Genomic DNA, 19628 nt, shown 5'->3' on the forward strand with positions numbered 1-19628 from the left:
CAGCAAAAATGTAACGTAACTCAGAAAATATAAACTACCGGTCAAAAGTTTTAGAACACCTACTCATTCAAGGTTGTTCTTTATTTTTACTATTTTCTACATTGTAGAATAATAGTGAAGACATCAAAACTATGAAATAACACATATGGAATAATTTAGTAACCAAAAAGGTTTTAAACTAATTAAAATATATTTTATATTTGAGATAATTCAAATAGCCGCACTTTGCCTTGATGACATCTTTGCTAATTTGAGCTGTTCTTGCCATAATATGAACTTGGTCTTTTACCAAATAGGGCTATCTTGTGTATCCCCCCTACTGATGGGCTAAAACTCATTAAGAAGGAAAGAAATTCCACAAATGTACTTTTAACAAGGCACACCTTTTAAATTAAATGCATTCCAGGTGACTATCCCATGAAGCTGGTTGAGAGAATGCCAAGCGTGTGCAAATCTGTCATCAAGGCAAAGTGTGGCTATTTGAAGAATCTCCAATATAAATATTTTTTGCTTTGTTCAACATTTTTTTGGTTACTACATGATTCCATTTGTGTTATTTCATAGTTTTGATGTCTTCAACTATTATTCTACAATGTAGAAAATAGTACAAATAAATGAATCTGTGTTCAATTTTTTGGGACTGGTAGTGTATGATGTGGTGGCAGCTACAGAAATGCACTTTGGTGTACTAGATTTTACTGCAGAAGTGTTACAAGGTGTGTTGAACGATAGTGTCCCGTCTTTCCAAGCTGCAGGTCTGGTGTAGGAGCAGATAGGGCCAGGTGGAATAGTGGTGAGGTTTTAACAGGTGTAGGGTCAGTTGAAAGGGCATTTTTTCTTCCCTTTTTGTCTCTTTATCTCTTCCCTTTTGGTGTCACAAAGTGTAATGAATTTACACTCCAGAACAGTAGGCTTAAACAAGGCTAGATGAGAGAAATAGATGCATAGTGACAAATGTGGGGGTGTATGCACCTTTCAGTTGGTTGAGATCCGCCAATACAAATTTATAGAGGAAGTAGTAGTGATGGCCTTATATAGTATTTTTGTGAATCCGGCTACTTTCGCTCTGTTTACGTAAAAGAGACGGCCCATTTGGCTCCCAAACGGCTCTTTGTTGAAAATACTCAAAGATCGACCAATAACCATAAACAATTATGATCTTCAATGTAAAGCCCAAAATTAATGTAAACGTGAAATCGACATTAAAATAAATTTGTACTTAGACAAATTATTAGATGGCCTGCAAATTGTGTTTTTTTTTAACAAAAAAAAAGTGGACCCGATTGACGCGCTCTTCCCACTATGTATTGTTCACCCTCTTTATATACTTATTTAGCAATTCATCTGCAGAAAAACAGTTTTGAGCTCAAAAAGCCGCAGTATGCAAATCAGGGAGCCAGCTCTTTCACGATTCGGTTCCCAACGTTCACCAAAAAGATCCATTCTTAAAGAGCCGTTCGTTCGCGAATAATCCATCACCAGGAAGAAGACAATTAATATGGCAGCAGGTAGCTCCTGCACGATAGTGGAATATTTTGGGGGCGATGACGGCTACCGCTGTGGTTATTGTAAAAATGAGAAGGGTAACTTCTCTCATGGTAAGATTTTATTTGTAAATTCGCTGGGTGAACTTTATTGTACTGTCCTTCGCTTCGTAAAGGCCTCGTCGTTGACGCTGGCTAACGTTAGCCAGCCATTTTTCAACATCGGTCAGTTTGCTAGTGAGCAAGCCGTCAAATAATTGTTGCTAGCCATACATAGCTAACGTTTTCGAGTTTTTGCATGTTATTTGACATATTTAGTAAACACGTTGGTAACGTTAGTTAGGTAGTCAAGCACACCAAGCTAACCTTGCTAACCTTGCTAGCTAGCATTGGGTTGCTAGCTAACGGTAGCACTGTAATGACTTGGCTGCTTTGACAGCTGACCACACTTCAACATTATAGCCTATTCGTTAGTTAGGCATAACTGACGATGTGAAGTCAATGTCTGTATCCAAAAATGAGAAACAATTACAAGAGTGGGACTACCCCAGTTATAAAAATTATCACTGCAGCTAACTAGGTAGTTTACAATTTTCATACAGGTTTCATACAGGTTGCTAAATTGTTATGCCTAGGTTAGGGAGCATGTGTTTTTAGTTCATTCTCTATAATCTGAATTTGCCGAACAAGATTGAGGATTTGCTGCTCCTCCCCTTCATGTTCATGTGTACCGTATAGCATGCAGTTGCCCCATCACATGGTCTGTCCATGCTGTCAGGAAGGAGAGGCTTAGCTAGGTGCCAAATCAGTGGGTGAGCTCTGAGCTGGAAGTGGTTTTAGATCAGGGAGGGTTCAACGAAGGTTCCCCCCCACAGACAGGAATGTTGTGTTGACACCATAAGGGGGATCTAAAGGAAATGTGTATCTGTTTGTGTCATTAAATCAGCCGTTTTGCACTTGAGCAAGGCAGTTAACACCCAACAATAACGGCCCCTGTACGCAGATGAATTCGATGTCAAATAAAGCAGCCCCCCCCCAACACCACAAACACACATATTTCAGTTAAGTGCATTCAGTTGTGCAATTTACTATTTATCCCCTTTCCCATTAGTGCCGTGTTTGCACACAACACCTTGGGTTACACAAAGGATTCTGAATTAGAGATTTTAGAGATTTCTCTAAGCATAGCAGGCCAGATCACTAAACGGGGAGCACAAGGTGAGATTGTAATACCAAATGATGTGATTTAACCCCCAAAATGTGGTATCTGTTATACTGGGACGAACAGGTTAGGTACTGTTTGGTGTAGCACAAAATATTTTTGACCAACCGTGTCCAGTTGGAGGGGGTCTGTTGAATTTAGAAAATGCTCCATTTTATATATATATATGTTTGCTTCATGATATAATCCAACAATGTGTATGCTGCCATGTGCTTAAAGCTGCATAAGTAACTGTTTGGACGCCCCAACCAAATTCGCATAGAAATGTGAAGCAAGTCTAAGAAGTGGTAGATTAGTTCCATGTGTGATATTTCGATGCTACCTGTTCTAAAGTTTCGTTTTTGCGTTTTGATTTTGTACACCAGTGGAAAATACATTTTCCATAACCAAAACTATTGTATTTCAAAGCGGTTAAATGGTGCAGTGATTCTCTACACCAGTGGTTGCCAAAACATTTTTATAGTCCCAGAATCCTTCAAACATTCAACCTCCAGCTGCGTACCCCCTCTAGCACCAGGGTCAGTGCACTCTCAAATGTTGTTTTTTGTAAGCCTGCTACACACCCACTATACGATACATTTATTAAACATAAGAATGAGTGAGTTTGTCACAACAGTGGGAAGTCAAAAAGGGCTCTTATAGGACCAGGGCATAATAATACATACTTTTGCTCTTTATTTAACCATCTTACATATACAACCTTATTTGTTCATAACTGACCACCCTTTAATGAGAAGGGTGTGCTCGAAAGGATGCACTTAACTCTGCAATATTGTATTGGTGAGAGTCTGTCTTAAGTCATTTTACACACAGTCTATGCATGTATTTGGTTTATGCTAGTGAGGGCCGAGAATCCACTCTCACATAGGCACGTGGTTGCAAAGGGCATCAGTGTCATAACAGCTCGAATTTGCCAAGGCAGGATACTCTGAGCACAGCCCAATCCAGAAATCTGGCAGTAGCTTCTGTGAAAATTGAATTTAATCAGAACTGCTTGTTGCAATTTCCACCCGGCTCTCGTGTTCAGATATCGGTAAGTGGACTGGAGGCAGGACATGAATCCCCCCAGCAATCCCCCCAGCATTGTCCCAGCCATAGCCGTGGCAGCAGGAATAATTATGTCTGCCACAATAGTATGGGGCTTGCCTGTCCTAGCCACTCTGTAGCTCACCATATAAGACGCTTCTAGCCCCTTCTTATTAATGGTATCTTACCACTCGAAAGTTGTCTTTATTCTCGCTCAAAAAACTTCTGTGGCTTATTTTTCAAATTGTCATGTTTCGATTTCTAAATGGCTGCTCAAGAATGAATGTTTCCTGTGAGAGAGTCACGGTTGTGATTGGATGTTAATTATTTGACTAGGCTACCTGTATTTGATATTGTTTATTTGTGACTCACCACCTGGATTCGGTCTTATGTAGCAACATTGTAATTTCTTTTTCTTTTTTTACATTGGATGAAACTAGCGACTGCATTTGAGGAAACAATGGGAAAGTAATTCTGCTTTGAAAGTTGATCAACTTGTAAACTGACTTTTGAGAGAACTGTCTTTCAATGTTTTGCTACTACTATTGGAGAGCCCTTTGTCTATACCCATTCAGCATTGTTCACACACTCTTAACCCTTAGCCCCACCCAACTTTTTAAGGGTTGATCGCTTTGGCCAATAAGTAGGGTTGTTCCGAAAGCTCTGACCTCATGACAGTCAAGCACCCAAGCTAACTGGCTAACATTGGCTAGCTACTCATTATGTGTCTGGAAGAACTCCCTGCTCTGACCATTTTACTCACCCTTGCAGAGTTGATTAGGCAGTTTTCATGTTATCCAGAACGTTGGTGACTGTAACTGTGCTGCTGGCAACAATTGAATTACATGTTTACTGACACCAGACACATTCAACGGGGGTGGGGCATTCAAAAATTGTTATTCTGCGATCTGGCACACGAAGACGAGAATCTTTTAAGAAATGTTGCTAGATATCTAGCTAGGTAAATGATGAATCCCAACATATAACGTTACACTAACTTTAAATAAAAATACTTTGTCAAATTTAGGAGTCATTTGTTGAGACATCTAGCTAGCTAAACAATGGACCATAATCACAGCTCCTGACAACACTACCCTGCATGAATCTGCAGGTAGCTAACCAACCAGGTTCTATGGCTATAACTAGTCAAGCAAATGTGTCTGAGATATGAAGAATAAGATCATACACATAACTTTAGCTAGGGACCCAGCCTGCTAACGTTAGCTAGCTAACAGTACACTTTAAATGAAACCACTTTGTCAAATTTAAAAACGTGTAATATCTGAATCTTTCCAGTACACATCATGGTCGGACACGTCTCCTGTCTGATGCCATGCATGGTTGCCTTAGTTTGACTATGTATTCCAGACTGGTGTTTTCTCCATCTCCTTAGGTATTATACTCAAATTCTACTGAATTCAAAACTCTTGTTGAGAGCATACACATAATGTGAGCCAGCCAGCTAGCTAACAATACACTTGATATTAGGTTTATGCAGTTTTACTACGCGATACATAAAAAAGGCGAATTCAACACTTACCTAGACATACTGACCAGCTCCAATAGACCGATGAGTGCTATATGGTAGACTAATCCAAACTCCTCTCGGCATGTCCAGCCCACTCATTATCTCAGCCAATCATTGCTAGTTGGACGGTTGCTCCCTTTCCTGTGGCTAAACCAACTAGGCTCGTAATTTAACAATTTTATTCATATTTACAGCTGACATACACGTTTGATATTAAGGCACATGTAAGTTCACATGTTCTAAAAGCCATTTCTGCCAAAAATCGCATTTTGATAAATATATTTTTTACGCTCAAACGGCTCTCCTGTGAAGTCGTGACTTGCGACATGCACCAAGTTTGATTTTGTGTTACATCTGATTTTTGTGTTACATTCCTCTGAACACTAGATGGTTTCATTTGATTTTTGGGAGTGAAACGAGGCTATTCATGCAAGGAGAAAAAAAGTCAATTATTAATCGTCACCTTATTCAGTCTCATCTGAACATCGTAAAATTCTTGGTTATCTTCTCGAACCCTGGCTAACAAGTTGAATCAACAATACAAAATTTGGTTGAATTATTTATTTACTAAATACCTAAATAATCACACAGAATTATATATACACAGGATGGCTCATACATTGATTACTAATGATGTCATACAAGAATACGTCCCTAGCAGATGAAACCGATATAACTGCTGGTTACACAAAGAAAGGGGGTTGGGTTTGAATGAAAGTGCGGGAAGACTGAGGAACAAAAGGATTGGGTCTCTATCAGACCTTATGAAGCTATGCCATTGTAAATACAGAATCATATGCATTCTAAATAACCGCCCATTTGGAAAAAGAAAAATGCAAGAAATATTTACGAGCTGTGCTTTGATAGATTTGTCATAGATGGAAGGCTGGGTTGCCCAGCAGAGATCTCTCTTGTCCTTTGAAGAATATATCTTGTTGTAGAACAGATACGTTGTAGTACCCTGTCTTTCTGAAGAGATTGTCCGTTCTTTCCTAGCCCACGTTTACAGCTGCTACTAACTCGACGTCTAGGATTATTATTCTTCTTCTTTAGTGAATAAGAGTTCAAAGTTCATACCAAGTTGCCATACTATAAGCTCATGCTATATTCTGGCTGGTATAGTCAAAATTCATCCTTCTAGCGTGTCGATCTTCACCTCCACTTTGAAATGTGCCCTTTTAAACGAATGGATAGCAGTCCTCACGTCATCGGGAAGACAAGGTTGACTTTTCGTCAACAGGCTTTTGTAGTGGTGGAGAGAAGGGCGTGTTTCATAGTTAATTTTGGAACTCCCCCTCCCAGATTTGGGAGAATTGTCATCAGCTGACACTAATTAGCATAATGCAACGGACCAAAAATATTACTAGAAAATATTCATATTCATGAAATCACAAGTAAAATATATTGAAACACAGCTTAGCCTTTTGTTAATCACCTTGTTATCTCAGAATTTGAAATTATGCTTTACAGCCAAAGCAAGACAAGCATTTGTGTATGTTTGTGTAAGTAGCATCAAGCAGCTTGGTCACAAATCAGAAAAGCAATCAAATTAACAACCAAACAAGTACAATACATGGAATAAGGTTAGGGCAAAACATTATACAAAAATCACAATTATAACATGTAGCATTTTATGGGAGGTTTTCTACATGGGACCACAATGGAGACCAGATTTTCCAAAATGTGTCAGACTTCTGGTATAAATCAAAGGTAAGTTTCTCTAGGGGTAGAATGGCTTGAGAGCCACATTCTCTCAGAAGGTACTTCAAGTGTGTACCATAATAACAATATACATTTTTTGGCGAAGTAAACAAGGGTATTGAACAGACGGGATAAAACACAACGTTACAAACACAAATTTGTTGAAAAAGTGAATTCCAATAAGACTGGATTCTGCTACAGTACCAAATAACGTACATGAAGGTGCCAGTATCCTGTTTACATTTAAAACATACATGTGATACATTAGAAAACTTTATGTGAAGGCGGACAGTTGTAAAGTAGGTTTTATTTAGTTGTATGGTTATGGAGGTGCATTTGGGGAAGACCCTTTCGCAGATAGAAGCCCACTCTTCCTCATCTAATGCATGTCCAATGTCTCAACGCATCATAGGATGAGGCACTTCTGTTCAATAAAATAGGATATACAGTTGAAGTTGGAAGTTTACATACACCTTAGACAAATACATTTAAACGACATTTTTTTCACAATTCCTGACATTTTAATCCTAGAAAAAATTCCCTGTCTTCGGTCAGTTAGGATCACCAGTTCAATTTAAGAATGTGAAATGTCAGAATAATAGTAGAGAATTTATTTTAGCTTCTATTTATTTAATCACATTCCCAGTAGGTCAGCATTTTACATACACTCAATTAGTATTTGGTAGTGTTGCCTTTTAAATGGTTTAACCTGGGTCAAACGTTTTGGGTAGCCTTCCGCAAGCTTCCCACAATAAGTTGGGTGAATTTTGGCCCATTCCAGCTGACAGAGCTGGTGTAACTGAGTCAGGTTTGTAGGCCTCCTTGCTCGCACATGCTTTTTCAGTTCTGGCCACACATTTTCTATAGGATTGCGGTCAGGGCTTTGTGATGGCCAATCTAATACCATGACTTTGTTGTCCTTAAGCCATTTTGCCACCACTTTGGAAGTATGCTTGGGGTCATTGTTCATTTGGAAGACCCATTTGTGACCAAGCTTTAACTTCCAGCTGATGTCTTGAGATGTTGCTTCAATATATCCACATACTTTTCATTCCAACCATGAAGCCATCTATTTTGTGAAGTGTACCAGACCCTCCTGCAGCAAAGCACCCCCATAACATGATGCTGCCACCCCTGTGCTTCACAGTTGGGATGGTGTTCTTCAGCTTGCAAGCCTCCCCTTTTTCCTCCAAACATAATGATGGTCATTATTGCCAAACAGTTCTATTTTTGTTTCATCAGACCAGAGGACATTTCTCCAAAAAGTATGATCTTTGTCCCCATGTGCAGTTGCAAACTGTAGTCTGGCTTTTTTTTATGGTGGTTTTTGAGCAGTGTCTTTCTTTGCTGAGTGGCCTTTCAGGTTATGTTGCTATAGGACTTGTTTTTTTATAGCACTCACAGACATTATCTTTGCAGTTTTGGAAACGTCAGTGTTTTCTTTCCAAAGCTGTCAATTATATGCATAGTCGAGCATCTTTTCGTGACAAAATATCTTGTTTAAAACAAACGTTTTTTAATCCAAAAATTAAAAGAGCGCCCCCTATATCGAAGAAGTTAAAGGCACAGTCAACTTAGTGTATTGTAACTTCTGACCCACTGGACTTGCAATACAGTGAAATAATCCGTCTGTAAACAATTGTTGGAAAAATGACTTGTCATGCTCAAAGTAGATGTTCTCACTGACTTGCTAAAACTATAGTTTAACAAGAAATTTGTGGAATGATTTTTAAGTTTTAATGACTCCAACCTAAGTGTATGTAAACTTCCGACTTCAACTGTAAGTCGGAGATTTAACCTCTCCAAACAGTAGCATTCGTAAATATATATATTTTTTAACTTCGACCCTCCATGAAGTGTCTAAATTGTAGGTACTTTAAACATATTTGTTGGCTAAACCAAACTCTGTTTTTATGTTGGAATGATTTAAGTGACTTGAGTAAATGAAGGCTTAAGGTCAGCAATACCTGAGTGGCGCAGCGGTCTAAGGCACTGCATCTCTGTGTAAGAGGCGTCACTAAAGTCCCTGGTCCGTATCCAGGCTGTATCACATCCGGCTCTGATTGGGAGTCCCATAGTGCGGCACACAATTGGCCTGGTGTCGTTTGGGCATCATTGTAAATATCTGACTTGTCTAGTTACATAAACATTTTTTAAATACCCAGTCCAGAAGTCCAATACTTGTTATTCGGGGGGGGGGGGGGATTCTGGATTAAGTGCAATCGGTGATCAGAGTGATATGGTCTGGAATCATCTTTCCAAACTAAGAGTGTGTTATGTACTGTAAAATAGATGAAGCCTGGCTCTTTTCAAAGCTATTCTTAAATGCTTAGGAAGCGCTTGCTCTTGGATGCCATGCTCTTGATTTCATCCCATCCCAACCCAAATTGAGTGATGTCTTTTAGGCACCAACTAATCATATCCATGATCTGAGAAGACCATTAATATAGTTGCAGATTTGGCAAAGAGCCCTCCTAAACCCTTAGGCTTAATTAATTTGTTGATTTGGTTTTCTTTTTGCTCCATATATATTTAGAGAGAGGCATTCTTTTTCTAAAAAAGAACTGAGATGGCAGAGGATCTTTTGGAATAGCTAATTTAGCAGAGGAAGGATATTCATCCTGATGACATTAATTCTGCCAAAAAGAGTGTGATAGGGTAGACCAGTTAACCAGTATTGTTTAATCTTTGTGAGCATATCATTTGCAGTGAGCATGTCTTTATGATTTGGCGTAACATACAGTGCATTCGGTAAAGCATTCAGGCCCCTTGACTTTTTTCACCTTTTGTTATGTTACAGCCTTATTCTAAAATAGATTTCATTTTTTTCCGCCAATCTAATGTAGATAATCCATAATGACAAAGCGAAAAAAAAAAACTTTGTATAATTGTTTGAAATGTAAGAAACAGATCTCTGGAGAGACCTGAAAGTAGCTTTGCAGCAACGCTTCAAACCTGATAGAGCTTGAGAGGATCTGCAGAGAAGAATGGGAGAAATTCCCCAAATACAGGTGTGCTAAGCTTGTAGCATCATAACCAAGAAGACTCGAGGCTGTAATTAAGGCCAAAGATGCTTCAACAAAGTACTGCGTAAAGGGTCTGAATACTTATGTAAATGTGAGATTAAATTTTTATTTTATTAATTTGGAAAAACATCTAAACTGTTTTTTTGCTTTGTCATTATGTGGTATGGTGTACATTTTAATCGAAGTCTGTCACGTAATAACATTAAAGTCAAGGGGTTTGAATACTTTTTTGTGCTGTGTGTGTGTGTTTGTGTGTGTTTACAGTACCAGTCAAAGGTTTGGACACTTATACCATTTCCAGGGTTTTTCTTTATTTTTTACATTGTAGTATAGTACACTGCTCAAAAAATAGAGGGAACACTTAAATAACACACCCTAGATCTGAATGAATGAAATATTTTTATTAAATACTTAGTTGTTGAATGTGCTGACAAAATCACACAAATTTATCAACTCATGGAGGTCTGGATTTGGAGTCACACTCAAAATTTAAAGTGGAAAACCACATTATCCACAATGTCCTGAAAACAAGTCAAAATGATGCTCAGTAGTGTGTGGCCTCCACGTGCCTGTATGACCTCCCTACAACGCCTGGGCATGCTCCTGATGAGGTGGCGAATGGTCTCCTGAGGGATCTCCTCCCAGACCTGGACTAAAGCATCTGCCAACTCCTGGACAGTCTGTGTTGCAACGTGGCATTGGTGGATGGAGCGAGACATGATGTCCCAGATGTGCACAATTGGATTCAGGTCTGGGGAACGGGCAGGCCAGTCCATAGCATCAATGCCTTCCTCTTGCAGTAACTGTTTACACACTCCAGCCACATGAGGTCTAGCATTGTCTTGCATTAGGAGGAACCCAGGGTCAACCGCACCATAATATGGTCTCACAAGGGGTCTGAGGATCTCATCTCGGTACCTAATGGCAGTCAGGCTACCTCTGGCGAGAACATGGAGGGCTGTGCGGCCCCCCAAAGAAATGCCACCCCATGACTGACCCACTGCCAAACCAGTCATGCTGGAGGATGTTTCAGGCAGCAGAACGTTCTCCACGGCATCTACAGACTCTGTCACGTGCTCAGTGTGAACCTGCTTTCATCTGTGAAGAGCACAGGGCACCAGTGGCGAATTTGCCCATCTTGGTGTTCTCTGGCAAATGCCAAACGTCCTGCACGGTGTTGGGCTGTAAGCACAAACCCCACCTGTGGACATCAGGCCCTCATTACCACCCTCATGGAGTCATTTTCTGACTGTTTGAGCAGACACATGCACATTTGTGGCCTGCTGGAGGTCATTTTGCAGGGCTCTGGCAGTGCTACTCCTGCTCCTCCTTGCACAAAGGCGGAGGTAGCGGTCCTGCTGCTGGGTTGTTGGCCTCCTCCACGTCTCCTGATGTACTGTCCTGTCTCCTGGTAGTGCCTCCATGCTCTGGACACTACGCTGACAGACACGGCAAACCTTCTTGCCACAGCTCGCATTGATGTGCCATCATGGATGAGCTGCACTACCTGAGCCACTTGTGTGGGTTGCAGCACCGCCAGCATTCAAAAGTGACCAAAACATCAGCCAGGATGCATAGGAACTGAGAAGTGGTCTGTGGTCACCACCTTCAGAACCACTCCTTTATTGGGGGTGTCTTGCTAATTGCCTATAATTTCCACCAGTTTGTCTATTCCATTTTGCACAACAGCATGTAAAATGTATTGTCAATCAGTGTTGCTTCCTAAGTGGACAGTTTGATTTCACAGAAGTGTGATTGACTTGGAGTTACATTGTGTTGTTTTAGTGTTCCCTTTATTTTTTTTGAGCAGTGTATAATAGTGAAGACAACCAAACTAAGAAATAACACATGGAATCCTTTGTAGTAACCCAAAAACTGTTAAACAAATTAGACATATATATTTATTTTAGATTCTTCAAAGTATCCACCGCCTTGATGACAGCTTTATACACTCTTGGCATTCTCTCAACACAGCATTTCTCATGAAGCTGGGTAATCTGTAGGCCAGTTATGTAATCTCAGCCTGGGCTGGGCCAGGGTGTGGGGAGGAAAGAAATCTGCGGCCTGGGGTAATTCCACAGGGAGGTCAGTGTGGAGGAGATGGGACATGCCTCAGGAACTGGGGTTACAGGCCAGGCGCTAACGCCACCATAACACTCGTTGCTTCACTGACTGAAAGGACATAACTACAGTAATAGCCTACCTGCTCTAAATGGCAGCTGGTCCTAGACTACTATATCGTTGCTTTCTGATACAATCTCAACTCCAATTTTGCCAATTTTCATTTGAAAGCAGTAACTCCCATCAATATACTCTGAACATTTCAAGACTAGGCCTAAGGTATTCAGTTTCATAATTGTATATTCATTAATGTGGAAAATATTATGTTTTGCGATGGTATGCACCATTTGTCTCAAACTGTTGCTGCACCTAGAAATGGTTTTAATCAGCCTTGTTCTTCTTGAATAGGCCTAATCAGCCGTGATTGATATCTGACTGCGACACAATACACAGCCTATGTGCAAAACACTCAAGTCCTCCGCCTCTCCACATCTCTTTCATAGAAAGCCTTTTCTTACTGTCACACCTGAATAGTGTTGGTGATCGTGTGCCTGTTGTGTAGGTGATGCTTTCCATGATGACAGTAGCGCTATGACTACCCAGGATAATCTAGCCTTGTCCTTCCAGCTCTCAGTTGCAGTGTTTCCTTTACGATTTTTTTCAGCAGCATTTTAATAAATTATGAAAACGAATATGATGAGGTCACTTCTGCTGCCTTTTATTTATTTTTTTGACACCATATAAAATATAATTTCCCCTTTAACTAACTACAAGCATTAGGCCATAACCTGTAACCCAAATCAAATGTTAATTGTGACGTGCCAAATACAACAGGTGTAGACTTTATCATGAAATACTACAAAGCAGTTAATAAAATATTTACTAAATGAAGTAAAAATAATAATAAAAATAATAATAATAAAAAAACAGAGGCTATGAACAGGTCGAGGTAATTTACACATGTTGGTAGGGTTAAAGTGACTGCGTAGAGGCAGTGGAAAAACGAATGGAGGGGTAGGTCCGGGTGGTCATTTTGATTAATTGTTTAGCAGTCTTATGGCTTGGGGGTAGAAGCTGTTAAGGAGCCTTTTGGACCTAGACTTAGCTCTCTGGTACAGCTACAGCCACTAGGGTGGCTGGAGTTGGACAATTTTTAGTGCCTTCGACTGACACCGCCTAGTGTATAGGTCCTGGATGGCAGGAAGCTTGGCCCCAGTGATGTACTGGGCCGTACGTACTACCTTCTATAGCGCCTTACCGTCGGATGCTGAACAGTTGGCATACCAGGCGGTGATGCAACCAACCAGGATGCTCTCGACGGTGCACCTGTAGTACTTTTTGAGGATCTGCGGACCCATGCCAAGTCTTTACACTCTTAGGGGGAAAGGGTGGTGTTGTGCCATCTTCATGACTGTCTTGGTGTGTTTCCACAAAGACCCTTCTCCCCAGATTTTCTCAGGCGGCCAGCTCTAGGAAGAGCCTGGGTGGTTTCTAACTTCTTCCATTTAAGAATCATGGATGCCACTGTGTTCTGGTACCCTTCCCCAGATCTGAGTTCTACGGGCAAGTCCTTTGACCTCATGGCTTGGTTTTTGCTCTAACATGCACTGTCAACTGCGGGACCTTTTATATGACTAGAGCAGTGGTTCTTAACCTTGTTGGAGGTACTGAACCCCGCCAGTTTCATATGCGCATTCACCGAACCCTTCTTAACTGGAAAAATTAAATATGATTTTTTTCAAATTCAAACATGGGTATATATTTTACTGGTGCACAAAACCTCACGCACTGAAAACATCAGGTGGGGCAGCAGCTGGTCCCAGTTCCTCCCATCTCTCTTGATGACCTTTTCCTAGAGCAGTGGTTCTTAACCTTGTTGGAGGTACTGAGCCCCGCCAGTTTCATATGCGCATTCACCGAACCCTTCTTAACTGGAAAAATTAAATATGATTTTTTTCAAATTCAAACATAGGTATATATTTTACTGGTGCACAAAATGAACCGTGCATCAACATCACTGTGTTCAAAGAACAAAATCATCAAAACATGATTTTCACACAAAAACAAAAACATGATAATGAATATTTACTGCAAATCAGTGTGACTTCTGCTGTTGCCTTTCAGAGACCAGTTCAGAAATGCACAGCTTCACCTTGGCAAGTGCCACTCTAATGTCATTTTCGCAACAAAGTCTGTTCCTTTTCTTTGTTTTAATGTCCAGCATCCTCAAAAAGGACTCTCTTGTAGGGAAGTATCCGTCGAGAGACTTTGCAAGCTCATCTAAGTGCGTGGAAATTGCTTGTTTCAGTTCCGCGGGTACAGAAATGTCTCCGATTCCAGATACATCTACGATCTTACTTACACAGTTGTCCAGCAGGGGAAAGTTTGAGAAGTTATCGTTCTCTGTTCGTCGTTTCCATAACGGTAGCTTTTTTATAAAGCCTTCAGGTTTTCCTCCGCTTCGATCATGTTGACACCACCGCCCTGCATCTTTTGATTGAGATGATTGAGAGCTGCGAAGATATCAGCCATGTACGCTAAAATGAGAATGAACTCAGAATTTTTGAAGCAAACTGCATGACAATGTTGGTGCTCTTGCAAAAACAGGGCTAATTACGGCAAAAACACGATTCAGCACCTGTCCCTGGGATAACCACCGAACGTTAGAATGGTACCGAAGTACATCGAATTCAGAGCCCATTTCTTTACACAGCTCACTGAAGCACTAGTTTGCACATAGTTCACGCATTCCACTACAATTTTTAATACGTCTGCCAGTTTGAGGCAAGGTTTTTGTTGCCAACGCATGCCTGTTTAGAATACAATGCGTAACAATGATGTGTGGTGCATCGGCTTTCACTAGCGCACCAAAACCAGACTTTCTTCCCAGCATGACTGGAGCTCTGTCCGAACAAACTGCAGAAACCATATCCCACGAAAGATTTGTCTTTGAAGAAGTCATCCACAAGTTTCTTCACATCGGCTACCTTAGTTGTTGTTGTAAGAGGCTTACAAAATAAAAAATATTTTATCACGCCGTCTTTCACATAGCGCACAAATACAACAAGCTGGTTTAGATTAGAAACGTCTGTGGTCTCGTCGAGTTGAAGGCTGAATTTTGCCGGGCTTGAAATCAGATCTGCAACTACTTGAGCCAAGATGTCTTTGCTCATGTCCTCTATTCTATCGCTGATGGTGTCATTTGAAAGAGGAATTTGGGATAACTTAACTTCAGCCTCTTTTCCCAGCATGATATTCTCCATCTTCAACACAGCTGGTTTTATGAGTGTTTCACCAATGATTTGTGTGGTTTCCCTGCTTTGCGATCAGGTAAGCAACTTCGTAAGATGCTGTGAGGATCGGTTTGTTGATGGGTACAAAGCCGAGAACAGGCAGAGTAGCCTTTTCATCGAATCTGGCTCTCTTCACCTTGAATTCTAGCGAGCGTTGTGTTCTTGTATATTCCATCTCCATGCAGCTTAAGGAAGTGTTCTCTTAGTTTTGCCGGTGCTAGACTAGAATTGCTCAACTTGGCAATGCAAATCATACAGTTAGGACGCTGACTCCCATCACGTTCCGTTATACATGTGAATCCATATTGTACATATTCCTCCGACCATTTTCTTTTTTTGCTCGACATAGTAAGTATGAAGGGATTAAAATATTAAGAAAGAAATCACAAGACGTACCATCACGATAGTCACAAGTCGACGACTGAGCGCACCAAATTCCCTGCAGCACAGATAGGCCAAGCGATGTAGCGTGATCACCTGCAGCCAATGATGGCCAAGCGGGGCGTGTCATCACGAATCATATGAGTCGGATGTGTGTCTTGACCTCCGCCGAACCCCTGAGACTGACTCACCGAACCCCTGGGGTTCGATCAAACCCAGGTTAAGAACCACTGGACTAGAGGTAGACCGATTTTATGATTTTTTTTCAATACCGATTTATTGGAGGACCAAAAAAAAGCCGATGGCAATTAATCGGCCGAGCATGTATGTGTAATAATTACAATAATACTCAACTTTTTTATTTTAACTTAATATAATACATAAATAAAATCTATTTAGTCTCAAATAAATAATGAAACATGCTCAATTTGGTTTAAATACGGCAGACACCGTGTCGGAGGAGAAATTAAAAGTGCAATATGTGCCATGTAAAAAAAGATTTACGTTTAAGTTCCTTGCTCAGAAACTGGTTGTTCAATATTCCCAGTTAAGAAGTTTTTGGTTGTAGTTTATAATAGGAATTATGAAACGTTGACTTTCTCTCCACCATTTGTATTTCATACACCTTTGACTATTGGATGTTCTAATAGGCACTTTAGGCTTTCAATACTAATCTCAGGAGTTGATAGGCTTGAAGTCATAAACAGTGTTGTGAATCAAGCATTGCTAAAAGCTGCTGGCAAATGCAGTAAAGTTTGAATGAATGCTTACGAGCCTGCTGCTGCCTACCACCGTTCAGTCAGACTGCTCTATCAAATATCAAATCACAGACTTAATTATAATATAATAAACACAAATGCAAGCCTTTGGTCATTAATATGGTCAAATCCGGAAACTATAAATGAAATACGGAACCGTTCTGTTTTTTTATCGAACGGGTGGCAACCCTAAGTCTAAATATTGCTGTTCCATTGCGCATCCTTCAATGTTATGTCATAATTATGTAAAATTCTGACAAATTAGTTTGCAACGAGCCAGGCGGCCCAAACGGTTGCATATACTCTGCTTAAGAGAAGTGACACAATTTCCCTAGTTAATATTGCCTGCTATCATGAATTTCTTTTAACTAAATATATGCAGATTACAAAAAAAATATATACCTGTGTATTGCTTTTAAGAAAGGCATTGATGTTCATGGTTAGGTACATTTGTGCAACGATATTGCTTTTGTTAAATCATCCCCCGTTTGGCGAATTAGGCTGTGATTCAATGATTGATTAATTAACAGGCACCACATTGATTATATGCAACGCAGGTCAAGCTCGATAACTACACATGGTTGATATTACTAGGTTGGCCAGTATTTATGTGAAGATTGATTGTTTTTTTTAAAGATAAGTTTAATGCTAGCTAGCAATTTACCTAGGCACCTTGCTGCGCTCGTGTAACAAGTGGTCAGCCTGCCACTCAATTTCCTCGTGGAATGCAATGCAATGTAATGTAATACTCACAAGACATGTCACCTATTGAGTGCGTTTTGGGATGTTCTGGATCGAGGTGTACGACTGCGTGTTCGGGTTCCAGCTAATATCCAGCAACTAAGCACAGCTATTGAAGACTGGGACAACATTCCACAGGCCACAATGAACAGCCTGATCAACTCTATGTGAACGAGATGTCATGTTGCATGAGGCAGATGGTGGTCACAACAGATTCCTGACTGGTTTTCTGATCCACGCCACTACCTTTTTTAAGGTATCTGTGACCAACTGATGCATATCTGTATTCCCAGTCATATGAAACCCATAGATATAGGGTGTAATGAATTTATTTCAATTGACTGATTTCTTTATGAACTGTATGTCTGTAAAGGATTTTAAATTTCATGTTGCGTTTTATTTTTTGTTCAGTAGACGTAGGAAAAGAATGATTGATAAATGAATTAATTGAACTGTACCACTAATGTATAAGTGTGTGTAGTTTAATATCAATGGTTGAATAATTGTACTTATTTTCTTCATTGGTGTCTATTACAATTATTTTGTTTTTCCTACGTTTCTTGTGTTTGACTTGCTTTGGATTTGTCTGCTCTGGATTTGTCTGCTCTTTCCCTGTCCATATGGGAGGGTTGGGAAATTGGGTGAGCGGTGACATTAAGTGGGTGGGTGGGCAAGAAATAACAATTCCTTTAGGATGAATTACTGTTCAATCATGCAGGATTATTTGAAAGCGTAATAAACATTATTCCAAGTGATTCCGTGACCGAAAATCCACTTCACCAACTGTAGTTCAATAACTGTAGGTGAAAAAAATAAATGTTTTTTCAAACTCAAGGTGTCATGTTATAGCTCAGACCACATTCTTTCTGCAGAGATCTTTGAATCTTAATTCGGTGCAGATCTGTTTGGAAGTTTTTTTTATTACCCTAATTCTGTTACCAAACTTTGCATCTGCACAGTTCTTCCAGTAAATGTGTTTTTATGACATTTGTCTGACTTGTTCAAAGTGGTTAAACTTTTTTGAAATCTGTCTTTTTTGTTTGGAATACATTTTTATCAAGTCAAAGCGTAAATCCGTTATTGTGGATTTACCCCATTTCATGTCCACTCATCCTGCCTGTGTTTTATGCAGGGATGTGGTCCCATGCCATGACAGTACAAGACTACCAGGATCTCATAGACAGAGGATGGAGACGGTAAGTCAGACTCTGAGCTTTATAATCTCACACACTGTTTTCTTCCAGGCCAGTAGTCTCTCTACACGTTGTGACACAGCAGCATAGCCCTCCATGTTTAACATATTTTTGGGTGTACAACATTGCCACATTGCTTATCTGTAGTTGTGTGTGTGTGTGTGTGTGTGTGTGTGTGTGTGTATATACATTCCTTATCTGTAGTAGTCTAAATGCCCACTGCATATGTTCATTTGTTATTCTTCCTTGTCTGTTACTTCTACAGAAGTGGGAAGTATGTTTACAAGCCCATCATGAACAAGACCTGCTGTCCACAGTACACCATCAGGTAAAGAGAGCCTATTATCAAAAAGACTCAACCTAGCTAAAACTGGGGTCGTATTCATTAGTGCTGATGGGTTCTGACGTGTAAAACTTGAAATATTCATGTTACCGAGGGAGAGGGGGAAATGCAAAACATCCGGTATCCTATCCAGGTATCCTATGGAAAGAAGTGCCACAGTCAGGTTTCAGTTGTTGGGTTGTGATTTGAAATACTTGCTACACCAGAAGTGAATAGTTATCTGTAGGAGGAATGTATTTGGTGCGCCAGGGGCTTGAAATGTTACTAAGTAAGGGAAAGGCAGTCAGATGGTTGCTGTTACTGATAAGGGTAGATGGTTGTGGATTAGTGAAGAATGGGTGCCGAGGTTTAAGGGAGAAGGAACAGTTTACTCGCATCACTTTCTTCCCTAGCAATAAAGATGTAATGTTTTAGAGAAAAGGAGGAGATTCCGCCTATAAAGTTGGGTGTAAATGCTTGTGCTGGGGTGAACATGTCTTTGTCTGTTCAGCTGTCTGGCCCATTGGGTGAATAAACTTAGAACTTTTCCTCGTTATCCATTTTTAGTTTACTCTATTACAGTGCTGCACACCTTAGCAAAATGCACAAATGTTTTCCAATAAAAAAAACAGAAGCAAGAGTTCCTTATTTGACACGTTTGGGCAGTCTCACCCTATTTCAATCTGTTTTGTTTGATGCCTAATGAACATGACCCAGATGACCCTTTACTCAGTTATAAGCCATATACTAATGGTTCACTAACACATGAATACATGGTTTGTAGGTGTCATGCCTTGAACTTTCAGCCATCTAAAACCCACAAGAAGATCCTGAAGAAGATGAGCAAGTTTCTGTCTAAAGGGGAGATGCCAACGGAACAAGGCGATGGTGA

At 40.2% G+C, this 19628-nt stretch overlaps 1 protein-coding gene across 4 annotated transcripts in view; it reads left to right on the top strand.

Annotated features, from left to right (window-relative positions):
• The first annotated feature begins 1368 nt into the window (after positions 1-1368).
• The window catches only part of LOC124041499 (arginyl-tRNA--protein transferase 1), a 190815-nt gene continuing 172555 nt past the window's right edge, over positions 1369-19628 (top strand). For 2 of the 4 annotated variants that reach the window (XM_046359165.1, XM_046359166.1), the window contains exons 1-4: positions 1371-1598; positions 18354-18417; positions 18680-18742; positions 19521-19624. In XM_046359165.1, coding sequence (XP_046215121.1) covers positions 1499-1598; positions 18354-18417; positions 18680-18742; positions 19521-19624 — 331 coding nt within the window. In that variant the 5' untranslated portion in view covers positions 1371-1498. Of the gene's footprint in view, positions 1599-18353; positions 18418-18679; positions 18743-19520; positions 19625-19628 lie in introns of all 4 variants that reach the window. The other 2 variants (XM_046359163.1, XM_046359164.1) reach the window with 2 other exon arrangements.

The sequence above is a fragment of the Oncorhynchus gorbuscha genome, linkage group LG08, assembly GCF_021184085.1.
Source record: "Oncorhynchus gorbuscha isolate QuinsamMale2020 ecotype Even-year linkage group LG08, OgorEven_v1.0, whole genome shotgun sequence".
NCBI lineage: Eukaryota > Metazoa > Chordata > Actinopteri > Salmoniformes > Salmonidae > Oncorhynchus > Oncorhynchus gorbuscha.